Genomic DNA, 24,079 nt, shown 5'->3' with positions numbered 1-24,079 from the left:
TATCTATCTATCTATCTATCTATCTATCTATCTATCTATCTATCTATCTATCTATCTATCTATCTATCTATCTATCTATCTATCTATCTATCTATCTACCTATCTATCTATCTATCTACCTATCTATCTGTCTATCTATCTATCTATCTATCTATCTATCTATCTATCTATCTATACATTTATCTATCTATCTATCTATCTATCTATCTATCTATCTATCTATCTATCTATCTATCTATCTATCTATCTATCTATCTATCTATCTATCTATCTATCTATCTATCTATCTATCTATCTATCTATCTATCTATCTATCTATCTATCTATCTATCTATCTATCTATCTATCTATCTATATATCTATCTATCTATCTATCTATCTATCTATCTATCTATCTATCTATCTATCTATCTATCTATATATCTATCTATCTATCTATCTATCTATCTATCTATCTATCTATCTATCTATCTATCTATCTATCTATCTATCTATCTATCTATCTATCTATCTATCTATCTATCTATCTATCTATCTATCTATCTATCTATCTATCTATCTATCTATCTATCTATCTATCTATCTATCTATCTATCTATCTATATATCTATCTATCTATCTATCTATCTATCTATCTATCTATCTATCTATCTATCTATCTATATATCTATCTATCTATCTATCTATCTATCTATCTATCTATCTATCTATCTATCTATCTATCTATCTATCTATCTATCTATCTATCTATCTATCTATCTATCTATATATCTATCTATCTATCTATCTATCTATCTATCTATCTATCTATCTATCTATCTATCTATCTATCTATATATCTATCTATCTATCTATCTATCTATCTATCTATCTATCTATCTATCTATCTATCTATCTATCTATCTATCTATCTATCTATCTATCTATCTATCTATCTATCTATCTATCTATCTATCTATCTATCTATCTATCTATCTATCTATCTATCTATCTATCTATCTATCTATCTATCTATCTATCTATCTATCTATCTATCTATCTATCTATCTATCTATCTATCTATCTATCTATATATCTATCTATCTATCTATCTATCTATCTATCTATCTATCTATCTATCTATCTATCTATCTATCTATCTATCTATCTATCTATCTATCTATCTATCTATCTATCTATCTATCTATCTATCTATCTATCTATATATCTATCTATCTATCTATCTATCTATCTATCTATCTATCTATCTATCTATCTATCTATCTATATATCTATCTATCTATCTATCTATCTATCTATCTATCTATCTATCTATCTATCTATCTATCTATCTATCTATCTATCTATCTATCTATCTATCTATCTATCTATCTATCTATCTATCTATCTATCTATCTATCTATCTATCTATCTATCTATCTATCTATATATCTATCTATCTATCTATCTATCTATCTATCTATCTATCTATCTATCTATCTATCTATCTATCTATCTATCTATACATTTATCTATCTATCTATCTATCTATCTATCGTTTATTTGATCTAAATATGTATCAATCTACTCCTCTATTAATCTTACTATGATTCCATCAATTCATTATCCAATATATTCTAATCAATTTATGTATAAATAAAACTATATATCTATCTATCTATTGAATTGATTCATCCAGTTTTTATCTTTCTATCTAGCTAACCAACTAACTATCTATCTATCTATCTATCTATCTATCTATCTATCTATCTATCTATCTATCTATCTATCTATCTATCTATCTATCTATCTATCTATCTATCTATCTATCTATCTATCTATCTATCTATCTATCTATCTATCTACCTATCTATCTATCTATCTACCTATCTATCTGTCTATCTATCTATCTATCTATCTATCTATCTATCTATCTATCTATACATTTATCTATCTATCTATCTATCTATCTATCTATCTATCTATCTATCTATCTATCTATCTATCTATCTATCTATCTATCTATCTATCTATCTATCTATCTATCTATCTATCTATCTATCTATCTATCTATCTATCTATCTATCTATCTATCTATCTATCTATCTATCTATATATCTATCTATCTATCTATCTATCTATCTATCTATCTATCTATCTATCTATCTATCTATCTATATATCTATCTATCTATCTATCTATCTATCTATCTATCTATCTATCTATCTATCTATCTATCTATCTATCTATCTATCTATCTATCTATCTATCTATCTATCTATCTATCTATCTATCTATCTATCTATCTATCTATCTATCTATCTATCTATCTATCTATCTATCTATCTATCTATCTATCTATCTATATATCTATCTATCTATCTATCTATCTATCTATCTATCTATCTATCTATCTATCTATCTATATATCTATCTATCTATCTATCTATCTATCTATCTATCTATCTATCTATCTATCTATCTATCTATCTATCTATCTATCTATCTATCTATCTATCTATCTATCTATCTATCTATCTATCTATCTATCTATCTATCTATCTATCTATCTATCTATCTATCTATCTATCTATCTATCTATCTATCTATCTATCCTAGAATGGACGGTGCTGAAGGGAAGAAAAGTTCTGAAACTAAGGGAATACTCGAGCCTTGACAGACGGCGCAACTTTTATTTTTATTTTTGAGTACTAAATCCAGAGAGAGATAGATAGGGGGCCATTGAACTGTTAATTACATTGGTACCCAAAGTTTTAAATTAAAGCCTGTCTTTAGGGATAAGACCATAGACAAAACATTTTAGATAAAACAATATACTCCTTTTGTAGATAAAGTTTGCCATTTTTGGGTCAAACCAAACAAAATACAAGAAGAATACCCAATGTTTTTTATTTAACGAATTGGATAGCATAGTTATAAAACTTTGGGTACCAGTGTAATTTACAATCCATTGTCCCCTTCCTTCCACCCTGTGGTAAAATTTTAATGAGACATATTTTTAAATTAAGAAATGAAGCCTTGTGTCATAAAGGGAGGGGACAATTGGCCTTTTCATAATGCTTACTCCTAAGTTTTATAATAATGTATTCTTATTCATTGGCCTAACAACTTTAAGGCCTTTTATTGACTTTTGATTGGTTGGTTCATAAATCTAAGTGCACATAGGTTTTAAACACTTAATTGTAATCTACAGAAGGGATAATATAGTGAATCATCATTTGGGATGTTCAACACTTTATTTGCCATTGTCTTATCCATTTAAATGACTTTCCCAATATTTTAATGAGACATATATTAAGTTTTGAAGCAAGATATGAAACATAATAAGGTTTAACAACATTAGCATTTAAAATAAATAAAAACTCTTGTCTTAATTAATTTGACCTTTGTCAGTTCTGAATATTTTAATTGGCAAGAAGTTCTTGTGTCTAGACTAAGCTTAAATTTCAGGGATCCTGAGGGATAAGACAATGGCTGATAAGTTAGCGCACACCCCCAATGATGATACACAAAATTTTTCCCATTTAGATTTTAATTAGTCTTTGAAATGTTTGGACACTTAACTTAATGAACCACCTATTCACGATTCAATAAAAGTGCCCAAATTTGTTGAGCTAATGAACTAGATAATGTTATTATAAAACTTTGGGGACTAGCGTAATAATCAATGTTCCCTCTCTCCCTACCAAAATATGATAATGATAATTAGACACACTTTATTTATAATACAAATTAAACAATGTCTGTCTGTCTGTCCGTCCATCTGTCTGAAGCTTGAGATCTCACAAACTGCTGAACCAATTGGGTCCTACTCTCTTCAGGGAAAATACATACTTTTAAGCTATTTTCAAAAACAAATAAGCAGGTTGGGGAACCCCCACCGCCCCTGTGAAAATACCCCCCTGTAAATTTTGTGTCTTTTAAACTATCTAATGAGAGGAAGCAAAAAATGTAAAACTAAAAATTGCATCATCTTAAACTATCTAAAAAAATAATTTTAAACTAAAAGTTGCGTCACCCCCTTCAGGCTGATGGATCATCCGTGGAATCTCAAGGAATATATTTCATAATCTATCTATCTATCTATCCAACAATTTTTCTATCTAACTATCTTACTATCTATCTATCTATGTAATGCTGTTAGTTTATTCTTTTAAGACATTTGGTCAAACTGCTAAAATTTAATAATGGATATAGAATATACTTGGATACTATAGCAGGGAAAAAATTGTAGTCAATTTAGGTTGCTAACATGGTCATTATATATTGGTCCAGTTTGTTCATCCAGTAGAAGGGGAGGGGATGGGGTTATTTAGGTCTTATTTTAATATGTCTAGTAGTCCAGTAGATAATGAAACCCAGGTATAAGACAATGGCCGATAAATTGATGTACATCCCCAATTATGATACACAAAATTACCTCTTCTGTAGATTATAATTATTGGTTGAAATGTAAAGACAACACATCAAAATTTAATGGTCCCCAAAATTGATTACCAAACAAATAAGAAAACGTTATTATAAAACTTTGGGGACTAGTGTAATAAACAGCCCAATGTCCCTAATTAAACATAATAGTTTACAATTTGAAAGAATACAAAAAGTCTTGAAAGAATTAGGACGTATCGTGTCAACTATCTATCTATCTATCCAACTATCTATCTATAATACAAAGTAGAACGATGTCTGTCTGTTTGTTTGTCTGTGTGTCTGTTTGTTTGTAGCGAAGGATCTCGTTAACCGCTGAACCGATCGGGTTCTCCTTTACAGGGTAGCTTCTCATAGGTCCCGGGAAGGTTTATAACTATTTTCTTGGGTGCAAAGCCCCTAGAGGCTAGGGGCGAAGCCGCTAGTCTAATAAAAAGTAATAATGGATATATTATTACTTGGATGTTGCACCAGATTTCAATGTATTCTAACAAAGTGATACTTGCAACTGGCTAATATTTAACTAGTCCCCCCCCCCCCCTACTATTAGATTAACGAACTGACCAATAAATGAGGCCCATATTAGCAGCCTATTTAGACTATTTATCCACGTTTATTATATCCATTGTGTTAGCAACTATCTATCTATCAAATTTTGTAATATTTTAAAAACAAATATTCCTTCTTCGAGACGGGAGTTTTGATTTGGTCAGTGAGGTGTTCAGACAGAAATTCAGTGGTGGAATTGTTTATACAGGGAGGAAGGGAGGGGACATTGGACTGTAAATTATACTGGTACCCAAAGTCAGTGAAGTGTTCACACAGAGAGAAATTCAGTGGTGGAATTGTTTATACACAGGGTGGGAGGGAGGGGACATTGGACTGTAAAATATACTGGTACCCAAAGTTTTGCTTTGGTTCAGTGAACGGTTCAGACAGACTTTCAGTGGTGGAATTATTTATACACAGGGAGGAAGGGAGGGGACATTGGAATGTAAATTATACTGGTACCCAAAGTTTTGATTTGGTTCAGTGAAGTGTTCAGACAGAAATTCAGTGGTGGAATTGTTTATACAGGGAGGGAGGGGACATTGGAATGTAAATTATACTGGTACCCTAAGTTATGCTTTGCTTCAGTGGACTGAAATCTAATGGTGGAATTGTTTATACACAGGGCTGGGAGGGAGGGGACATTGGACTGTAAATTATACTGGTATTCAAAGTTATGCTTTGATTCAGTGAAGGGGTTAGACAGACTTTCAGTGGTGGAATTGTTTATACACAGGGAGGGGATATCGGACTGAAAATTATACTGGTACCCAAAGTTATGCTTTGGTTCAGTGAAGGGAAACAGACAGAAATTCAGTGGTGGAATTGTTTATACACAGGACGTGAGTGAGGGAGGGGACATTGGGCTGTAAATTATACTGGTACCCAAAGTTATGCTTTGGTTAGTTAATTTTGATTAGACAAGTAGTGTCCAAACTTTTCAACCAATAGTTTTAATCTACAGACGGGGTAACATTGTTTATTTTGATCGGGAATATAAATCAATCCTCAATGATGATGAAGAAAATTAACCCTTCTGTAGATTAGAATTATTGGTTGAAAAGTTTGGACATTACTAGTTTAAACCAAGCAATCAAGTACCCAAAGTTTTAAAACTGAGAATTAGAGAACTTAATTATAAAACTTTGAGTACTATATAGTAACCATTTAAAACATTTGCAATTTTGATATGTGGTTTATATAAGCAAAAATAGCTTCGATCCTAAAGCGGTGGGGGTCAGAAAAATAGCCTAAAACCACACTTTTACATGTACAAATTTTCCCTAAAATTAATAATTAATTTTAACCAGCAATTTGCGAGATATTAAGCTTTAGACAAAACAGCTTTTAGTTATTTGAATATTAAACAAACGTTCTTAAAAGTATCCACTGTTTAAAATGATTAAAAAGCAACATTTTAGCGCAAGCAAGTTGTTTTTAATATTATAGATGGCTTTCTATCTAGCTATCTATCTATCTTGCTATCCATCTATCTAGCTATCTGGCTATCTAGCTATATTTTTAGGAAGGGAGGGGACATTGGACTGTTTATTACACTAGTCCCCAAAGTTTTATAATTACGTTTTCTTATTCGTTAGCTTAACAACTTTGATCACTCTTATTGAATTTGAATTAGTTTGTTCATTAAGTTGAATGTTCAAACGTTTCAACCACTATTTTTTTGTATCATCATTTGGAACGTACATCAATTTATTAGCCATTGTCTTATCCCTAAGATCCCAGTAAATTGTAGTTTTTTTTACAATCATAGTAAAAGGGGGAAAATAGAAATAAAAAAAACACATTTTTTTTCGTGGTTAAAATTCCCTTTTCTATATAGTCTCGCATAGTTTCGTAGAAATTATATTTTCATAAATTTTTATGTCAAATTTTTTGTGTGTAATGACTATAATATTAAACCCTTGTACAATTACCATTAGTACCGTTATTAGGCCAAGGCTACCCCCTAAGGCATGTTAGAATTATCCTATCGATTTCAAACTTTGCATGGTGATTCCTGTAGTAGTTTGGTACGATTTAGAAACCGTAGCAACTCTATAACTATTTTCAGAATGTACGTACGTACATTTTAAACATGTTGATTTTTCTACTTTTTTAATTACAAATTTTTTTGTGATCTAATTATCCGTTTGATCCGATTTTTGGTATATTGATTCCTGGGACAACATAGTACAATATAATAAGCGAAGTCTAAAAATGTAAGTATGTCAATAATCATTATCCTGTATCAAGCAGTTTTTCAACAAATTTACTTACAATTTTTCTTCGACTCTTATACTTTTATATTCTTATTATTCAGATCTGACACTATAAAAGTGTTAATGTCCGTTTGTTCTACCGTTTCAGTGCTTCGCTTTTATGGACTTGTCATTAAACCCTTGGTAATGGTAATTGTACCGTTATTAGGCCAAGGCTACCCCCCTAATACCTAAAATCCAGTTTTCCATCACCATTTCTGTCAGTCAAAATTTCTAGTATTGATTAATAGTTATTCCATGATCTTAACGTGTGTAAAGCGCATTAATTTATCGTCCATTGTCTTATCCCTTTAGACAATTTAAATGAAAACAAAGTGGTCACAGCTGACATAAAATATCAACATAACGCTATTCTTATAGCATTCTGATATTATTTTTATAATTAAAGGGTTAATGTATTTTAGTGTGACAGACGGACAGACCGACATACATTACTTCAGTAGTAGCTTTGCTACTAAAAATCAGAGAAGGAGAGGATAGTGGGCTGTTTATTACATTAGTCCCCAAAGTTTTATAGGATTCTTTTTCGTTGGCATAACAACTTTGGGGACTTTTATTGAATTTTGATTGGTTTGAAATCTACAGAATGGGTAGTTTTGTGTGTCATCATTGGGGACGTACATCAATTTATAGGCCATTGTCTTATCCCTTTAGATCCCTGAATAAAAATGTAAAATACTGTTTTGAATTTTGATTATTTTTCTTGGAGGAGGGTTTATAAATAATATCGACGTTAAAATGCATCGGTAGTCTAGAGTTTATGCAATTCATGTTAAACCTATTTTTAGCTAGAAGCGGTTACGCCCCTAGAGGCCTCTAGCGACATTTTAAATGATATCTTTACGTTGAGAGACATCATGTTACTTTTAGATAAAATTACCCTTTTCGCCCACAATAGCCTAAAACCTTTCCATGGCCATAGAACAACTTCCTTAAACATTTACTTCCATGCTTAGTCTTACTATAATTATTTTTATTTTAATATTTGTAGAAAACTGGCTATATTACGATACGATACATGATATTTTTTAGTATGAATGAGAACCCGGTTCTAATCCAGCGGATATTAATCGGTTTCGCAGCCATACTGGACAAAGTTTTGCAGCTTTGTCTGGCTGTTTTTAAAAGTTATCAGTCAAACAGTTCAGGGGTCTAAAGGGATAAGACAATGGCCGATAAATTGATGTGTACATCCCCAATCATGATACACAAAGTAACACCTTCTGTAGATTCTGTAGTGGATGAAACCATTGGACTCTCAACCTAATGAACCAACTAATAAAAATTCCCTTTAATCCCCAAAGTTGGTAAACCAACGAATAAGAAATCGTTATTATAAGACTTTGGGGACTAGTGTAATAAATAGCCCATTGCCAATTCTCTCTCTATTCTCTATTTATAAAAGTTCTTCAGTTTTTTTAATGGATAAAAGCAGAGAGAGAGGGAACAAGGGGCTGTTTATTACACTAGTCCCCAAAGTTTTAAAATAACGTTTTCTTATTTGTAGGCTAAAAACTTTGGGGACTATAGTAGATTGGTTGGTTCATTAAGTTGAGGGTTTTAAGGTTTAAAAATCTAATTTTAATCAACAGAAGGGAAAATTTTGTGTATCATTATTGGGGATGTACATCAATGTTTCGGCCATTGTCTTATCCCTTTAGATCCCTGGATTATAAAAGTTATCAGTCAAAAAGTTAGTGATTTGCAACAAAATACAATGACCGCAAAAACAATGGATATAATATACGTGGATATATTAACAGGGGAAAATTTGTCGTCCATTTAGGTTGCTAATATGGACCTCATTTATTAGTCAGTTTGTTAATCTAGCAGGAGGGTTGATGGATATATTAGCCAGCTGCGAGTAACACTTTATTGGAGTACTAACTAGCATCTAGGGGCTCTGTATTCAAAGGGATATTGAAGGTCAGAAAATAGCCTAAAACCATACCCAAGCCTAATTTACAAAAATAAAAAGCTTAAACCCATCCCGGGACACATAAGAAGCTCCACTGTAAAGGAGAACTATATCGGCTTAGCGGTTAGCGAGATCCTTTGCTACTGACTTACAAATGCTTATTAATTTATGTAATGGGATATAAAAATCTGGTGTAAAATCCAAGTAATAATATAATCGAATCTAACTTTTAAACTAAAGACTGCTACAAAATACCTAATTACAAAAGACCCAAAACAAAAGACATGATTCCAGAAAAGACCTAATCCTACATAAGTTATTTAGGTTAAGTTAAGATTATTGAATATATTAAGATCTTAATAGTGCCTATAAAAAAAAATACGTTATACAATACAAATGACCAATGATAGGCCAATACACAGACTTAATTACCATTGGCAGTCCTGTTAACATTTTAATTGACAAATGTTAGGCCAATATGACGTCATTTTCTATAGGCACTAAAAAAAGCTTCACCTAGCCCAACATAGCTTACTCTACTTTTTCTGATAAGGTCTTATGTCATTTAGGCCTTGTCGGATTTGTAATTAGTTCTTGTGTAGCAAGGCCTTTTAAACTAAAGACTAAAGAAAAGTGATTTGCTCCAAAATTTGCAAAACATGAACCTTGCTAAACTTGGAACTATTAGTTGACATACAAATTAGGGAGGAAGGGGACAATGGGCTGTTTATTACACTAGTCGCCAAAGTTTTCTTAGTCGTTGGCCTAACCAATTTGGGGACTGTTAATGAATAATGATTTGTTGGTTTATTAATTTATGTGTCCAAATGTTTCAACCACTAATTGTCGTCTACAGAACGGGTAATTTTGTGTATGATCATTGAGGATGTACAATGGTACATTAATTTATCGGCCATTGTCTTTACATTTGCAGTCACTCTATTTTTGTAAATGTCCGTTTGTCTGACCAATTTGTCGAGTTTCATCAAGTTTGTGGATGTTAAATGAACAAAAACAATGGATGTAGAAAATACGTGGATATTATGACAGTAAAAAAATTGTCGTCAATTTAGGTTGCAATATCTAGTTTATCTAGTTGAAGGGAGGAGGGGAGGGGATTGGGTTGAAGGAGGGGGATGGGGGGATATACAGAGTTCATTTTATTAAAAACATAAAAATCTGGTATACGATCCAAGTAATAATAAATCTATTACAAAAACACATTTTAAAATGTTTAAGTTTGAAAATGTTTTCAGAGTTTTTTTTTACTTTTTTATACTATTAGGTTAATTTAGAAGTTATAAAAAGCATTTCTAAAAGTATATAAATACTCCTTATTTGGTATTTAACAACAAAAAACTAATTGTAATGTGATAAAATTATGAAATAATATAAAATAAAGATGGGGAGAAATCGAACCAAGAAAATATAGACAACAGTAATGCTACCACCCCTAGTAATAAGGTAGGTTTCTTTAATAGATAGTTAGATAGATAGATAGATAGATAGATAGATAGATAGATAGATAGATAGATAGATAGATAGATAGATAGATAGATAGATAGATAGATAGATAGATAGATAGATAGATAGATAGATAGATAGATAGATAGATAGATAGATAGATAGATAGATAGATAGATAGATAGATAGATAGATAGATAGATAGATAAATAGATAGATAGATGGATATGTAAATAAATTGATAAATTGAACCTACATTTTAATGTTAAATTTCTTGTTGCTTGAGCTGCAAGCAGTGAATGTTTTATTTTATAAACAGAGATTATTTTTAGAAGGTTTATATTTTTGTTTCTAAGCCGCACATACACCTTAAGAATTAGTCCTAATTTGTTAAGTAGTCAGGGATCTAAAGGGATAAGACAAAGGCCGATAGATCAATGTACATCCCCAATATTAATTCTTCTTTAGAGTAAAATTAAGGGGTTGAAACGCTTATACACTCAAATTAATGAACAAACCAATCAAAATTCAATAAAAGTACCCTAAAGATGTGAGATAACTTTATAATAAAACTTTGGGGACTAGTGAAATAAACAGCCCAATGTCCCCTTTTTCAAATATGTCAGGATTAATATACAACTCTTTCATTCCCCCATTACTAACACCTGATAATCTAGGAGCTAATTTAGTGCCAATTGTCTATTCCCTTCATCCCTGCTATGCAAATGTAAAGTTATTTGATTTTAAACACCTAGGGCGGGGAAGAGACATTGGACTGTAAATTTAACTGGTACCCAAAGTTTTTTAATAACATTTTTGTATTCGTTTACTCAACAACTTTGGAGACTTTTATTGATTTTTGATTGGTTGGTTCATTAAGTTGACTGTCTAAACGTTTGAACCCCCTAATTTTAATCTACGGAAGGTTTAATTTTGTGTAACATCATTGAGGATGTACATCAATTTATCGGCCAAAGAGAAAAGGGACATTGGACTGTAAATTTAACTGGTACCCAAAGTTTTTTAATAACATTTTTGTATTCGTTTACTCAACAACCTTTGGGACTTTTATTGATTTTGGATTGATTGGCTTAAATTGACTGTCTAAACGTTTGAACCCCTTTATGGTAATCTACAGAATGGTTAAATTTGTGTATCATCATTGGAATTTTACTTCCATTTATTAGCCATTGTAAAAAGTACTTTTTTTATTAAAACTCTCAGGGGGGGAGGGGACATTGGAATGTAAATTTCACTGGTACCCAAAGTTTTTAATAACATTTTCTTATTCGTTCACTCAACAACTTGGTTCATTAAATTGAGTGTCCAAACGTTTTAACTCCTTGTTGTAATCTATGGAAGGTTTAATTTTGTATAATTGGGGATGTACATCAATTTATCGGCCAGGGAGGAAGGGGACATTAGACTGTAAATTACACGGGTACCCAAAGTTGGTTTTAAACTTGAAGTGTCTAAACTTTTCAACCAATGATTTATCCTCCATTGTCTTATCCCTTCAGATCTCTGCAAAATACCTAATTTAAAAAAAATACGGTTGGCCGTATATCCGGGCATTTTCAATATCCGCTTAGATACCGGATATTGAAATTATCCGGATACCAGATATCCTGTCGGATAATACTCATAATGTCGGATATCCGGTAATTTGGTCAGATATCCGACCGGACACCAGATATTTTCAGCATTAGAAATCAGCCGGATATCCGGTAACTGGCCAAAAAATTATTCGCCCGAACCTTATTTTTTATTTTATTATTTTTTTAAAATTTTGTTAGAGTATCGAGATAATTTATGCTGGAACGGATAAGACAGTTCCTATCAATAAAGTAAGGACTTTATATTGCATGCCATTGTACTATCAGCTGCAGATTATAGTTATTTATTGCATCGTATTATAGACAGCTCTCCGTGGATATGAAAATGAAAAAATATAAGATTAAAACTGGAATTACATTTGTGATTTTTATTTTAACATCTATGGAAAATTGTATGTAATTCGATACTATTTATGATTTTTCAGTATGGCTGAAAACCGGTTCTAATCCACCGGATATTAATCGGTTTTGAAGCCATACTAGTGTAAATTTATTAAGATAGATATATATATATATATACTTTTTATATTTAGATTATTACATATTTTTTAGTACATATGTATGTAGTTAGTTAGATAAATATATAATAAGATTAAATAACTTATTAAAGATGATTTTTTTCTTAAATATTTTCGCCAATTGTAAAGAAATTATATAAAAAATATTATTTTTTACTGGTGGAAAGGCTTGAAAAAAAATCAGTCTTGATTCTTTTAAAATACACATTTTCTTGCACAAAATCACCTTTATTCCAGGGCTCGGCAGCAGCCTGTAAGCCTCAGGGAATTCAACCTTTTATAATTTAAAAATTAGCTAGAAAGCTTTACAAAGTGTCTACAAAAATCAGCCATGTGACGTCATAAAAATGAGGGATGAGGGAAGAATTGGAAAGAAATTCCGCAAAAAGGATAAGCCCTCATTTTTATGACGTCACATGGCTGATTTTTTTAGACACTTTGTAAAGCTGTATCAGTTAAAAGTCTAAACATGGCAATCCCTTAATTCAAAAAGTTTTCAAAGTATTCATAGCGGTTTTGAGTTTGCGACTTAGTGTCAGCTGCCGTACCCTGTAGCTCGATAAAGTCTCTTAAGAAATCAGCCTTGTGACGTCATAAAAATGAGGAATTATCCATCTTTTTTTTTTGGGGGGGGGGGTTCTACATATTCTCTCATCTCTCTCATTTTTATGACGTCACATGGCTAATTTTTGAGACACTTTGTCCTGCTTTTTACCTTAGAAATAAAAGTGGTTTCTCTCAAATTTACTTCTTGAACACTTAAACACCCCCTTCCCCCTATTTTCAAACTTATTTTGCTTGAGGAATAAAGACTCCCCCCCCCCTGTAATTTTAAAAAGATTGTATAAAAAGTAGGAGGGAAGGGGGGGGGGGTGGTAAATTAAAGTATATTTCTTTATTACTTTAGGTCAGTTAAGGGGTTAGGCTTAGGGGGAAAATACTCCAATCCTCTTCATTTACGATTACTTTTTTAAGAAGGGAGGGGGGGGGGTGTGGGGGGGATAGTGCTCGAAAGACACTTTGAGGGAAAACACACTAGGTTTTAAAATTTTGTTTCTTATTCTCTATATTACAACGCATGTTTATAATTAGTTTTCCAGTATGGCTTTCAAACCGATTAACATCCGCTGAATTAGAACCGGTTCTCAGTCATACTGAAAAATCAAGTATATCATCGTATCACAGACAATTTTCCATGGAAGTTAAAATAAGCAGTAGAATTAATAAAATCTGTATTATCCAGGGCCTTTGTCCCCTCGGGGGTAACAAAACTGGGTTTAGTATTATAATTTACCATTTTATTATTTGCGGATGGCTGTCTGTAATACGATAATATACTTGATTTTTCTATATAAAAAACAAGTATATAAATATAGATAACTTAGTTTAGCCCTGTGGATATTTTTTACACCTTATAAACCTAACCTAAAATATATAGCACAGTAATAACAAAAAAACTAAGGTTTCTCTTTAGGGAGGGAGGGGACATTGGACCTTAATTTATACTGGTACCCAAAGTTTTATAAACATTATATCTCATACATCGCTTTAAAAACTGTGTAAAGTGTCCAAACTTTTCCACCAATAATATAGCAAAGGAGTAATTTTATCGTCCATTGTCTTATCCCTAAAGGAACCTTACTTAAATTTTTCAAAGTACATATTATTTTTTTTCGCTTAAAATTGTTATTGCTGCTCTACTTATGGACATAATTATGCATGTTTTCATTTATTTATTATATTAATTTATTTATTATATTTATTCATTTATCCCTAGGTTGAAGATAAATTAATAACTCGCTTACAGCGAACTCGCCAAAGGTTACGACTACAATTCGTTTCTAACCATTTTTTAAAGATGTTTTATTTTCAAAAAAATGAATTAACTGACTTTTTTATGTTATAAAAATTGCGATTGCGCTTCTATTCTTTAGAGGGTTGGGTACAAAATAGCATAAAACCCGGGGATCTAAAGGGATAAGACAATGGCCGATAAATTGATGCACATCCCCAATGATAATACATAAAATTTCACCCCTTCAGTAGATTGAAATTAGGGGTTAAAGCAAGCGTTTGAACAATCAACATAATAAACTGAAGTCTCAAAGTTGTTAATCAAATTTATAAGAAAACTTTATTATAAAACTTTGGGACTAGTGTAATAAAAATTCCATTGTCCCCTCTTCCTTGGGGACTTTTGATTGGTTAATACATTCAGTTAAGTATCCCAACGTTTCAATCACAAATTATAATCTACAAAAGGAATAATTTTGTGTAACCTCATTAGGTATTTACATCAATTTAACGGCCATTGTCTTATCCCTTTAGATCTTTATTCGTTGGTTTAACAATAATTAAGTTGAGTGTCCAAACGTTTTAATCACTAATTATAATCTACAAAAGGATTAATTTTGTGTATCATCATTGGGTATTTATATAAATTTATCAGCCATTGTCTTATCCCTTTAGATCCCTAAATTTATACAGATCGACATGGAAAAAAATTAAATTTCTAATGTTCCCTTTCTGTTTATGTTTTATACCGATTTCTAAAACTATATTCTTCTATAAGATGACAGTACGATTACAACTTATGCCAGCCTTGAATTATGTTGTTATACTGATGTATAAAAGTAGTCTAAACCCCGGCTGAGAGTGTAAAAAAATGACATGAGTCATTGCGAGTTCCGTGCGTAAAAACTTTTAAACATTTTTTATTAAACATTTTCGTATTTTACTTTTTAGTAGCGATTCTACTTTTTGATTTATTATCAATTTATATAGTACTAGCGGCTTCGCCCCTAGCCTCTAGGGGCTTTGCCCCAAGAGGTGATAAAAAAAATTAAGGCGAAATTCGTAAAAAATTAATATTTATTGTTTTTAGTGAGAGAATGTTGCTATTCTTTCATTCAAAATAAATGCTGGAATAAAAAATATTTTTGAACAAAGGACCAAGGAAATCTTCTGCAAAAAAAAAAAAAAAAAAAAAAAAAAAAAAAAAAAATGGCGGGGGGATTTTTTTGTTTTTGGGGGGGTTGGGGGTGTCCCACCCCCCAAGAAAATAGCTTAAAACCACCACAGGACCAATAGGTATATACCCTGAAGAGTAGAATCCGATCGGTTCAGTGGTTACCGAGATCTTAAGGGACGGACGGACAGACAGACGGACAGACGGTCAGACGGTCAGACGGACAGACGGACAGACGGACAGACATCGTTCTACTTTGTATTATAGATGTCTGTCCTTCCGTTAGTTCGTCGTTCAAACTATGGAATCTATCTCTATCTTTATCTCTCTCTCTCTCTCTCTTTTTTTCACTCTTTTTCTCTATTACACACACACTCTCTCTCTCTCTCATTCTATCTATCCATCTGTCTTTTACTCTTTCTCTCTATCACTCTTTCGCATTTACTCTCTCTCTCCCTCTCTCCCTCTCTCTCTCTCTCTCCCTCTCCCTCTCTCTCTCTCTCTCTCTCTCTCTCTCTCTCTCTTTCTCTTCTCGTTCCCTCTCTCTCTCTCTTTCTCTTCTCTTTCCCTCTCTCTCTCTCTCTCTCTTTCTCTTTCTTTCTCTTTCTCTCTCTGTATTTTCATCCTATTTTATCATTTTTATAATCGTTTGAAGTATATATTTTTTCTGTACATTCCTTTTAATATAAACAAAACTCATGAATTATAATATCAAATACGGTTTTAAATGGTGACCTATCGGTCCATCATTTATTCCCTCGGGTAAGAAATATTCATTCCTAAACAAAAAACTGGACAGGAATACCCCATTCATCATAAAGGACCCTATTTTTGGAAGGAATAGAAAGGGGCTAAAAAAATAGCTTAAAACCATCCTAAAATCTGAAAACAAAACAGCCTGAACCATATTAGTAGTTATTGAGATCTTAAACTTCAGACAAATATAACCTTAAAACGATGCTGTGAGTATTGGTGCAAAAAATATGACGTAACAAAAAAAATTAGCCAATGAGAGGCCGTTATTGACCAATGGTAAAATTTATAGTGGCCTCTCATTGGCTAATTTTTTTTGTTACGTCATATTTTTTGCACCAATACTCACAGCATCCCTTAAAACTTAATATTAGGATTAAACCTGTTAAAAATCAATAGTTGACTTTCTAAATATAAAAAAAAATATGGCAATATGAATGGATGTAGAATATAAGTGGATATTATGACAGGGAAAAATTTAGGTTGTTAACGTGGACATCATTTATTGGTTATTCCGTTCATCAAGAAGGAGGGGATGGAGTGAATTTGGAGGATATTTATTTTAGCCAGCTACAAGTTTCACTTTGTCAGAGTACATGATAATCTGGTGTAAGATCCAAGTAATAATAAATCCATTGCATTATTACAAAAAAAAGTACTTGTAACTTTTTCAACTTGTATTCTTGAAAATCCCCTTCTCGTAGATTTAATCAATATGTTATAACAACTATTATAAAAAAGGATTTGGGATTTGAAATAAACATTTCAAAGCTTTCTTCTGTAATTTTAGTCATTTTATAAATGATTTTAAACTTTGCATGCAGATTCCTATGACAACAAGGATTAATTAATATTATTTTATTATAATCATAGAGGGAGGGAACATTGGGCTGTTTATTACACTAGCCCCCAAAGTTTTATTATAATGTTTTCTTATGCGTTGGCATGACAACCTTTAGGACTTTTAGTGCATTTTGATAGGTTGTTTTATCAAGTCCAAATGTGTCAATTGTAATCTAGAAGACACAATTTTAAGTATCATCATTGGGGATGTACATCAATTTACCGACAATTGGCTTATCCCTTTAGATCCCTGATTATTATATATGATAATTTGTTGGGCTTTGCTGTCTTTTTTTGAATAGAACTTCAAGAAAAAGGTCCTGCAATATAAAAACTTTATCACAGGGATCTAAAGGGATAAGACAATGGCCTATGAATTGATTTACATCTCCAATAATGATACTCAATATTACCCCTTCTGAAATTACATTTAGTGGTTGAAACGTTTGGACACTCAACTTAATACACCAACGAATCAAAATGCAATAAAAGTCCCCAAGGTTGTTAAGCCAACGAATAAGAAAACTTTGGGAACTAGTGTAATAAACAGCCCAATGTCCCCTCTCTTCCTACCTTTATAATTTATTTTTCTGTATAATTTTCCCTGTAAATGTCAAAGTGAACAGAAAAATCAAAACAAAATTTCAGTGTCACTAGAGAGTACTCTAAAAACTTATTTATTAACTTTATATAAAAGTAACAGGATGTTTGTCTGTCTATCTGTTTGAATTTCTGAAGATTAATATTTAATATACAGAGAAGCTTATTAAAGTACAGGAAAGGGTTGGTAAGCAATGTTCCACCCTCCCAAGAAAAATCACCCCTAGAAAAAATAATACTAACCCAAAATAGATATTTTTTACTTTTTATTTTCAAAATTATTAAAAAAAAGTTTCATTAAGTTAAATGTTCTAACGTTTTAACCACTAATCATAATTTACACATTGGGGTAAATTTGTTGATCCTCATTGGGGATGTAAAATTATTAATCGGCCATTGTCCTATCCTTTTAGATCCCTGACGTTTCATAGTATACAATTCCAGATCGAAAGACATACAAACATTGTATTACTTTTTTTTACAGTGCCTGTTTCCTTACAATAGCTCCCCCGCCTTTTTCCTTACATACTTCCTGGCACGGAAATTTCCCTTTTTTTGAAGACTGGACCAATTTAAAACACCCTCCTATATTAATTACAAGCGGCTACGCCTCTAGAGGCATGTAAGGATATAGGGGGGGGGGAGTCAACCAAACCTATTTAAATTTCATTTAAACAGTTTTTTTTATATTGGGAGGAGTGTCATTTTTTCTAGGGGCAATTTCTCTTAGAAGGGTGTTAGTACCCTCCCCCAAAAATAGTTATGAAATCTACCTGGCCATTTAAAGATATTTATTTGGGCATGAAAAGCTATGATGTAAAGGAGAACCATATCAATTTTGTGGTTAGCGATATATTTCAGAAAAAATCAGACACACGTATAGACATCATGTTACTTTTATAAAAGGATAGGTTTGTAGGTCTGTCCGAAAAAAAAATGTGTATGCTTTCTTTACAAAGTACATTACTCATTCGATACTAACACACTTGAACTTTTTAGTATTTCTGCATTCTTTTTCTCCCCAGCTCATTATTGTTTCACTTATTAAACACATAACTGTTCTTTTTAAAGGGTGGGGGGGGGGGGGCTTTTAAGTCCTTATTATTTGGATAAGATATTTAGTTTTCTTTATATTATGGATTTTACTTTTTTACGAATTCTAGCTTTTCTTTGAGTAGTTTTCTATAATTGATATTGTTTCTTTGTCTGTCTATTTGTCTATATGGCTGTTTGTCTGTCTATTTGTCTGTCTGATTGTCTGTATGTTTGTCTGTATGTTTGTCTGTTTGTCTGTTTGACTGTTTGTCTGTCTGTTTATATGTCAGCCTGTTTGTCTGTCTGTTTATATGTCAGCCTGTTTGTCTGTTTCTTTGTCTGTCTGTTTGACTGTTTGCATTTCTCTTTGTCTGTCGGTTTGTCTGTCTGTCTTTTTGTCTGTTTGTCTGTCTGTTTGTCTGTCTGTTTGTCTATCTGTTTGTCTGTCTGTTTGTCTGTCTGTTTGTCTGTCTGTTTGTCTGTCTGTTTGTCTGTCTGTTTGTCTGTCTGTTTGTCTGTTTGTCTGTCTGTTTGTCTGTCTGTTGGTTGGTATGTAATAAAACGATACTATGCATAGTTATTTACTTGTTATACTTAAACCTTTTTACTATGTACAAAATTTGGGGAATAAAAAAATACAAAAAAATATTATAAACGTATACACAAATATTGCAAAAGAGAAGCTTTTCTTCTGTTTGATGTTCATTTAGGCAAGATGGTATTACCCCCTATTATTTGATTTTTAAGGTTTTGATTCTTGTGACGATAAGGAAATAGTGTTGTATCTATTTTAAATTTTAAACGTTTTTTCTTCTTTTTATGTTGTTTCTTATGAAAGTATTCCATCAAACAAAATTCACTAAATATCAATAAATTTTAAATCAAGTAAGCAGAACAATTAATTTTTCCTATAGAGTTGCTAAGCTTTAAAAACAACTTTTCCTTGTATTTAAACGTCCAAAATGAGTAGCAAAGGGGTATTAACCCCCCAGAAACTTAGAAACCTCTCATTTTACCCTCTAAATTTTTTTTAAAAACTGATTATTTACCACCCCCCCCCCCCTCAAACTAAAAAGCTTGGACGTCAATCCAATTTAACAGAACTATTGAATTGAAATGAAATGTGTTCTGTAAAGGAGTCACTCTCTAACCCCAGTTTACAGCCCTCTCATTGACCCGGGAAGGTAATTAAAGCATTAAAAACTTTTCCAATATGGCTTCGAAACTGATAAATATCCGCAGGATTAGAACCGGTTCTAAGCCATACTGAAAAGCATGTATAGCATTGTATTATAGACAGCTTTCCGCGGATATTAAACTGAAAAATTGTTATATTTAAACAAGTTTTGTTTTCCCTAAGGAGCCTAAAGCCCGGACTAACAAAACTGGTGTCAATTTTGTGATTTTATTTTAATATTTGTAGAAAACTGGCTATAGTACGATACAATACAGGATTTTACATTATGGCTGAGAACCGGTTCCAATTCAGTGGATATTGCTCGGACTCGAACCCATACTGGAATAGTTATTTCTCGTATCGTATTATAAACGGCTTTCCGCGGATATAGAATGTACAATTATAAGATTAAAACTAGTTTTTTTAGCCCCGTGTTGCCGAGGCACCGGTTAAAAAAACTAGTATTAATCTTGTGATTGTACATTTTTATATTCGTAGAAAACTGGATATAATACGATGCTAGACATAGTTTTTTCGTATTGATAAGAACCGGTTCCTATCCACCGGATTCGAATGAATACGAGAAAAAATAATACAGATATTTAAACTAAGAGGACAACATCCATAAGTATGAACTCTAACCAAATTTAGACAATAAATGCATAAATATACATTTAGACTTAGTTTGAAATAGATAGGGCAATTCTAACAGGCCTTAATTAACGATGAAAGCTACTCATCACTTACGGACGGACTGACCTATGAATGTAGAATTGCTTTGCATTTTACACAAAGACAAATATTGGATCATCATGGAAAGAAAAGGAAATAGTGGGTTTTGTCGTATTTTCACAGTAGCTTTCTCCTATTTCTAGCCCCTGCAGAGGGCTCTAACCATGCGGGGCAATTATTAACATATACCTAACCTAAAATAACTCATTAACAGCTACTATGAAAATACAATGAAACCCGCTACTTTGTTTTTTTTCCATGATTCCAAATATTTTGTTTCTAATATTTGGTCAGCTTAATCTTAGTTTCCGATTTTGTACGTGTCACCCTCATCCTATCTCAATATTTACTACTTCCTAAAACAGCTTCAAACTTCCACAAAAAAAATCAAAATTGGAAAACTTCAAATTTTAATTGTAGTAGCTGAAAATAGCTTTGGCAAGAGTTGGATTTGTGTCATACAACTTCGGAAATTAGGAAACAAATGGGTAGTCAATTTTTAGTTGATCTAATATTTTTGGTAGATTTTCGACACCGGGCTCCAGTCCCAAAGTTGGGAGTAAGCGTCGCACCAGTTTGATCAAAGGCTCTGATAAATCAGAGTTTGGCTCTAGTGTAAGACTAATGCATGGACTGCTTAATGAAAGATAAATTTATAGTTTTCCCCAAAGAATATTCAAGTCCTTTTCTAAAAAATAAGGGGGGGGGGAAAGGTAATTTTTTTTACAATACCCAATATTACCCAACCAAACCTATTCTAAAGTAAAAAAAACATTAAAAACATCCATCCTCTCTTAATTTCAAAATAATGTTAACATTAATTTCAAAATAACTGCAGGGGGTTTGTGCTTGACTATGCACTTTAAGGGAAACTTCAAAATATTGAAGTTTAACTGTTTTAAATAAGTTTTTTAACAAAAAAAGATTTTTAAATGCTATTTATGTCTAACTTTTTAAATAAAATTATTTTTCTAATTTTGGATAAAGGATAAAGCAAATGCTTTATAGATGAGGTATTGGTATTGACCAATGATAGGCCAATATACTTTGTAATTGACCAATGGTAATTATACTGGCCTATCATTGGTCAATTGTATTGTATGATTGTATTTTTTATTAGACACTATTCGCTGTTTTATATAAAAAAAATACAAATATAATAATACAAATGACCAATGATAGGGCGATACACAGACTAAATTACCAATGGCAGAGGCCAGTATACTTTTTTATTGACCAATGGTAGGCCAGTATGACCTCGTTTTTTATAGCTTCATTGATTATTATTTGATAAGTCTTTATTGCAAAAGTGACATACAAAACGTACCAAAAGTTGAACATAAAATTGACCTTTGTTAGCTTATTGTTGATAAATAAGTGATTTTATGTTATTATAATTGCATAATTTATGTTGATCATATGATAATAACTGTCATTGGTAATGGCTGACATATTATTGACTAATCAAACATGAAAATATTTGAAATATTTAAATCGATGTAAATAAATCTATGTTCTTATACTAATTATTTCAAAATACATTTTTTTATGATTTTTCCCTGTCATATTTTGATACTAACAAAAAATAAGCATGTTTGAAAAAAAAAGTTCTAAAGCATTGTGAATAAAAATGAAACATTGTACATAAAGACCAAATAAGGCATGAATATATATCATCACATCTCCCTCAAAACCGAGTTTGAGAAGCCAAAAATTGGACACCGTAGAACTTACTAAAATTAGCAATGGCTTTTTACTAAAATAATAGATTATATTTTTAAAATTTACATACAGAAATTTGATTTGATTTGCCTATTATTGTGATTTTTCTTAAAGTTCAACTCTGGTTCCAAGGAGATGTTGATTTCAAAACTATGATCTATCCCAAAATTTTATCTAAGGATGAGGTTAGCGAACGAATAGCAGAATATGAAGAAAAAATCCGTAGAAAAATGTTTGGTGGCGATATTACACCAGGTCTAAACATATAATATCTTATCAATAAGAAAGTTTTTCAGACTCTTAAAATAATGGTTCTGTATGACAATTATAATTTAACTTAAAGTCAAAACACTGTAAGACAAGCCTATGGTAAATAAGAATATATTCAATTATAGAAATATAATAAAACAAAATTGAATTCAAATGCAAAAAAGAACTAATAGGATCAGCATGAGCAATTACAAAATGATTCTTTGTATTTTTCAATAATATATGGCCATTACTCTTATATCACTCATTTCTAATTTTATTTAACCTAACCTAACATGAATTAGGCCAAAGAAGCAGTATAATAGTACCAACCCGGAGCCGGAAGGGCTCAATAACCAGCCTTCATGGGACCCCAGAAGAACCCTGCAGGGGTGCAGGATGTCAAAAACTTAGGAAAAGGATTTTTTTGTACAGTTGCACAGATTTTCCATCATAATTTCTGAGTTGCCAAAGGTGAAAAATTGCAATATCTAAACTCTAGAAAATCTTGATAAACTAACAGTCAAATCTTTTTTGTAAATGATGTTAATCTACAGAAAATGTGATTTTACTTATAATCAGCTAAGAAGCAATAGTCACAACTAATCTCTTTTCATATATTAATGTATATATTTTTGTCTATATATGCATTTACAAATTTTCTTAGATAATTATCTGTATAAACAAATCCAGCTGTTTTGATATATACATTTAAAAATTCCAGAACATTAGTCAGAAAAATATTACAAATAAACAGAGACACATAGGAGAAAAATGCACTTTTAACATAAATATTGAACTCATACAAATCAATAAAATTATCACCTTAAAATGAAGTCAATAAAATTAAACAGGGATTACAAAATTCATGAGCAACAAGGCACAAAAAAATCATTGAATAGACAAACGGACAGTTAGTTAAAGAGCAGATGAGAATATTTAAAAACTCAAAGAAAATCACGAAACCTTCTAATAATAAGAACTTTTTTTAAGCATGGCGACAGACAGACGAACAACAAAAAACCCTCCCCCTTATAAAAGTATTGCCTTAAAATATCGTAAATTCTCAAAGGGAAGAAAGTTTTTTTAACCCCCTCCCAGCCCTCCCCCCACAGAAATATAGATAAGTAGTCTATACAAATTATAGAATTATAACCTGAAAATGATGAAAATTAACTTTGGGAGGGAGGGTTTATCTATACTCCACACAAAAAAAATTAATAGTTTA

At 31.5% G+C, this 24,079-nt stretch overlaps 1 protein-coding gene across 1 annotated transcript in view; it reads left to right on the top strand.

Annotated features, from left to right (window-relative positions):
- Positions 1 to 23,308, top strand: part of LOC145334420 (uncharacterized) — a 29,503-nt gene extending 6,195 nt beyond the window's left edge. Inside the window, exons 2-5 of the mRNA XM_080179875.1 lie at positions 20,108 to 20,155; positions 21,405 to 21,495; positions 22,782 to 22,857; positions 23,157 to 23,308. Of these exons, the coding sequence (XP_080036001.1) occupies positions 20,108 to 20,155; positions 21,405 to 21,495; positions 22,782 to 22,857; positions 23,157 to 23,308 (367 nt within the window). The remainder of the gene's footprint in view (positions 1 to 20,107; positions 20,156 to 21,404; positions 21,496 to 22,781; positions 22,858 to 23,156) is intronic.
- Positions 23,309 to 24,079: the final 771 nt, after the last annotated feature.

This window comes from Acartia tonsa, chromosome 12, assembly GCF_053477335.1.
Source record: "Acartia tonsa isolate MP-2025a chromosome 12, ASM5347733v1, whole genome shotgun sequence".
NCBI lineage: Eukaryota > Metazoa > Arthropoda > Copepoda > Calanoida > Acartiidae > Acartia > Acartia tonsa.
The sequence above is the reverse complement of the archived record's forward strand: the minus strand, read 5'-3'. Positions and strand labels throughout refer to the sequence as shown.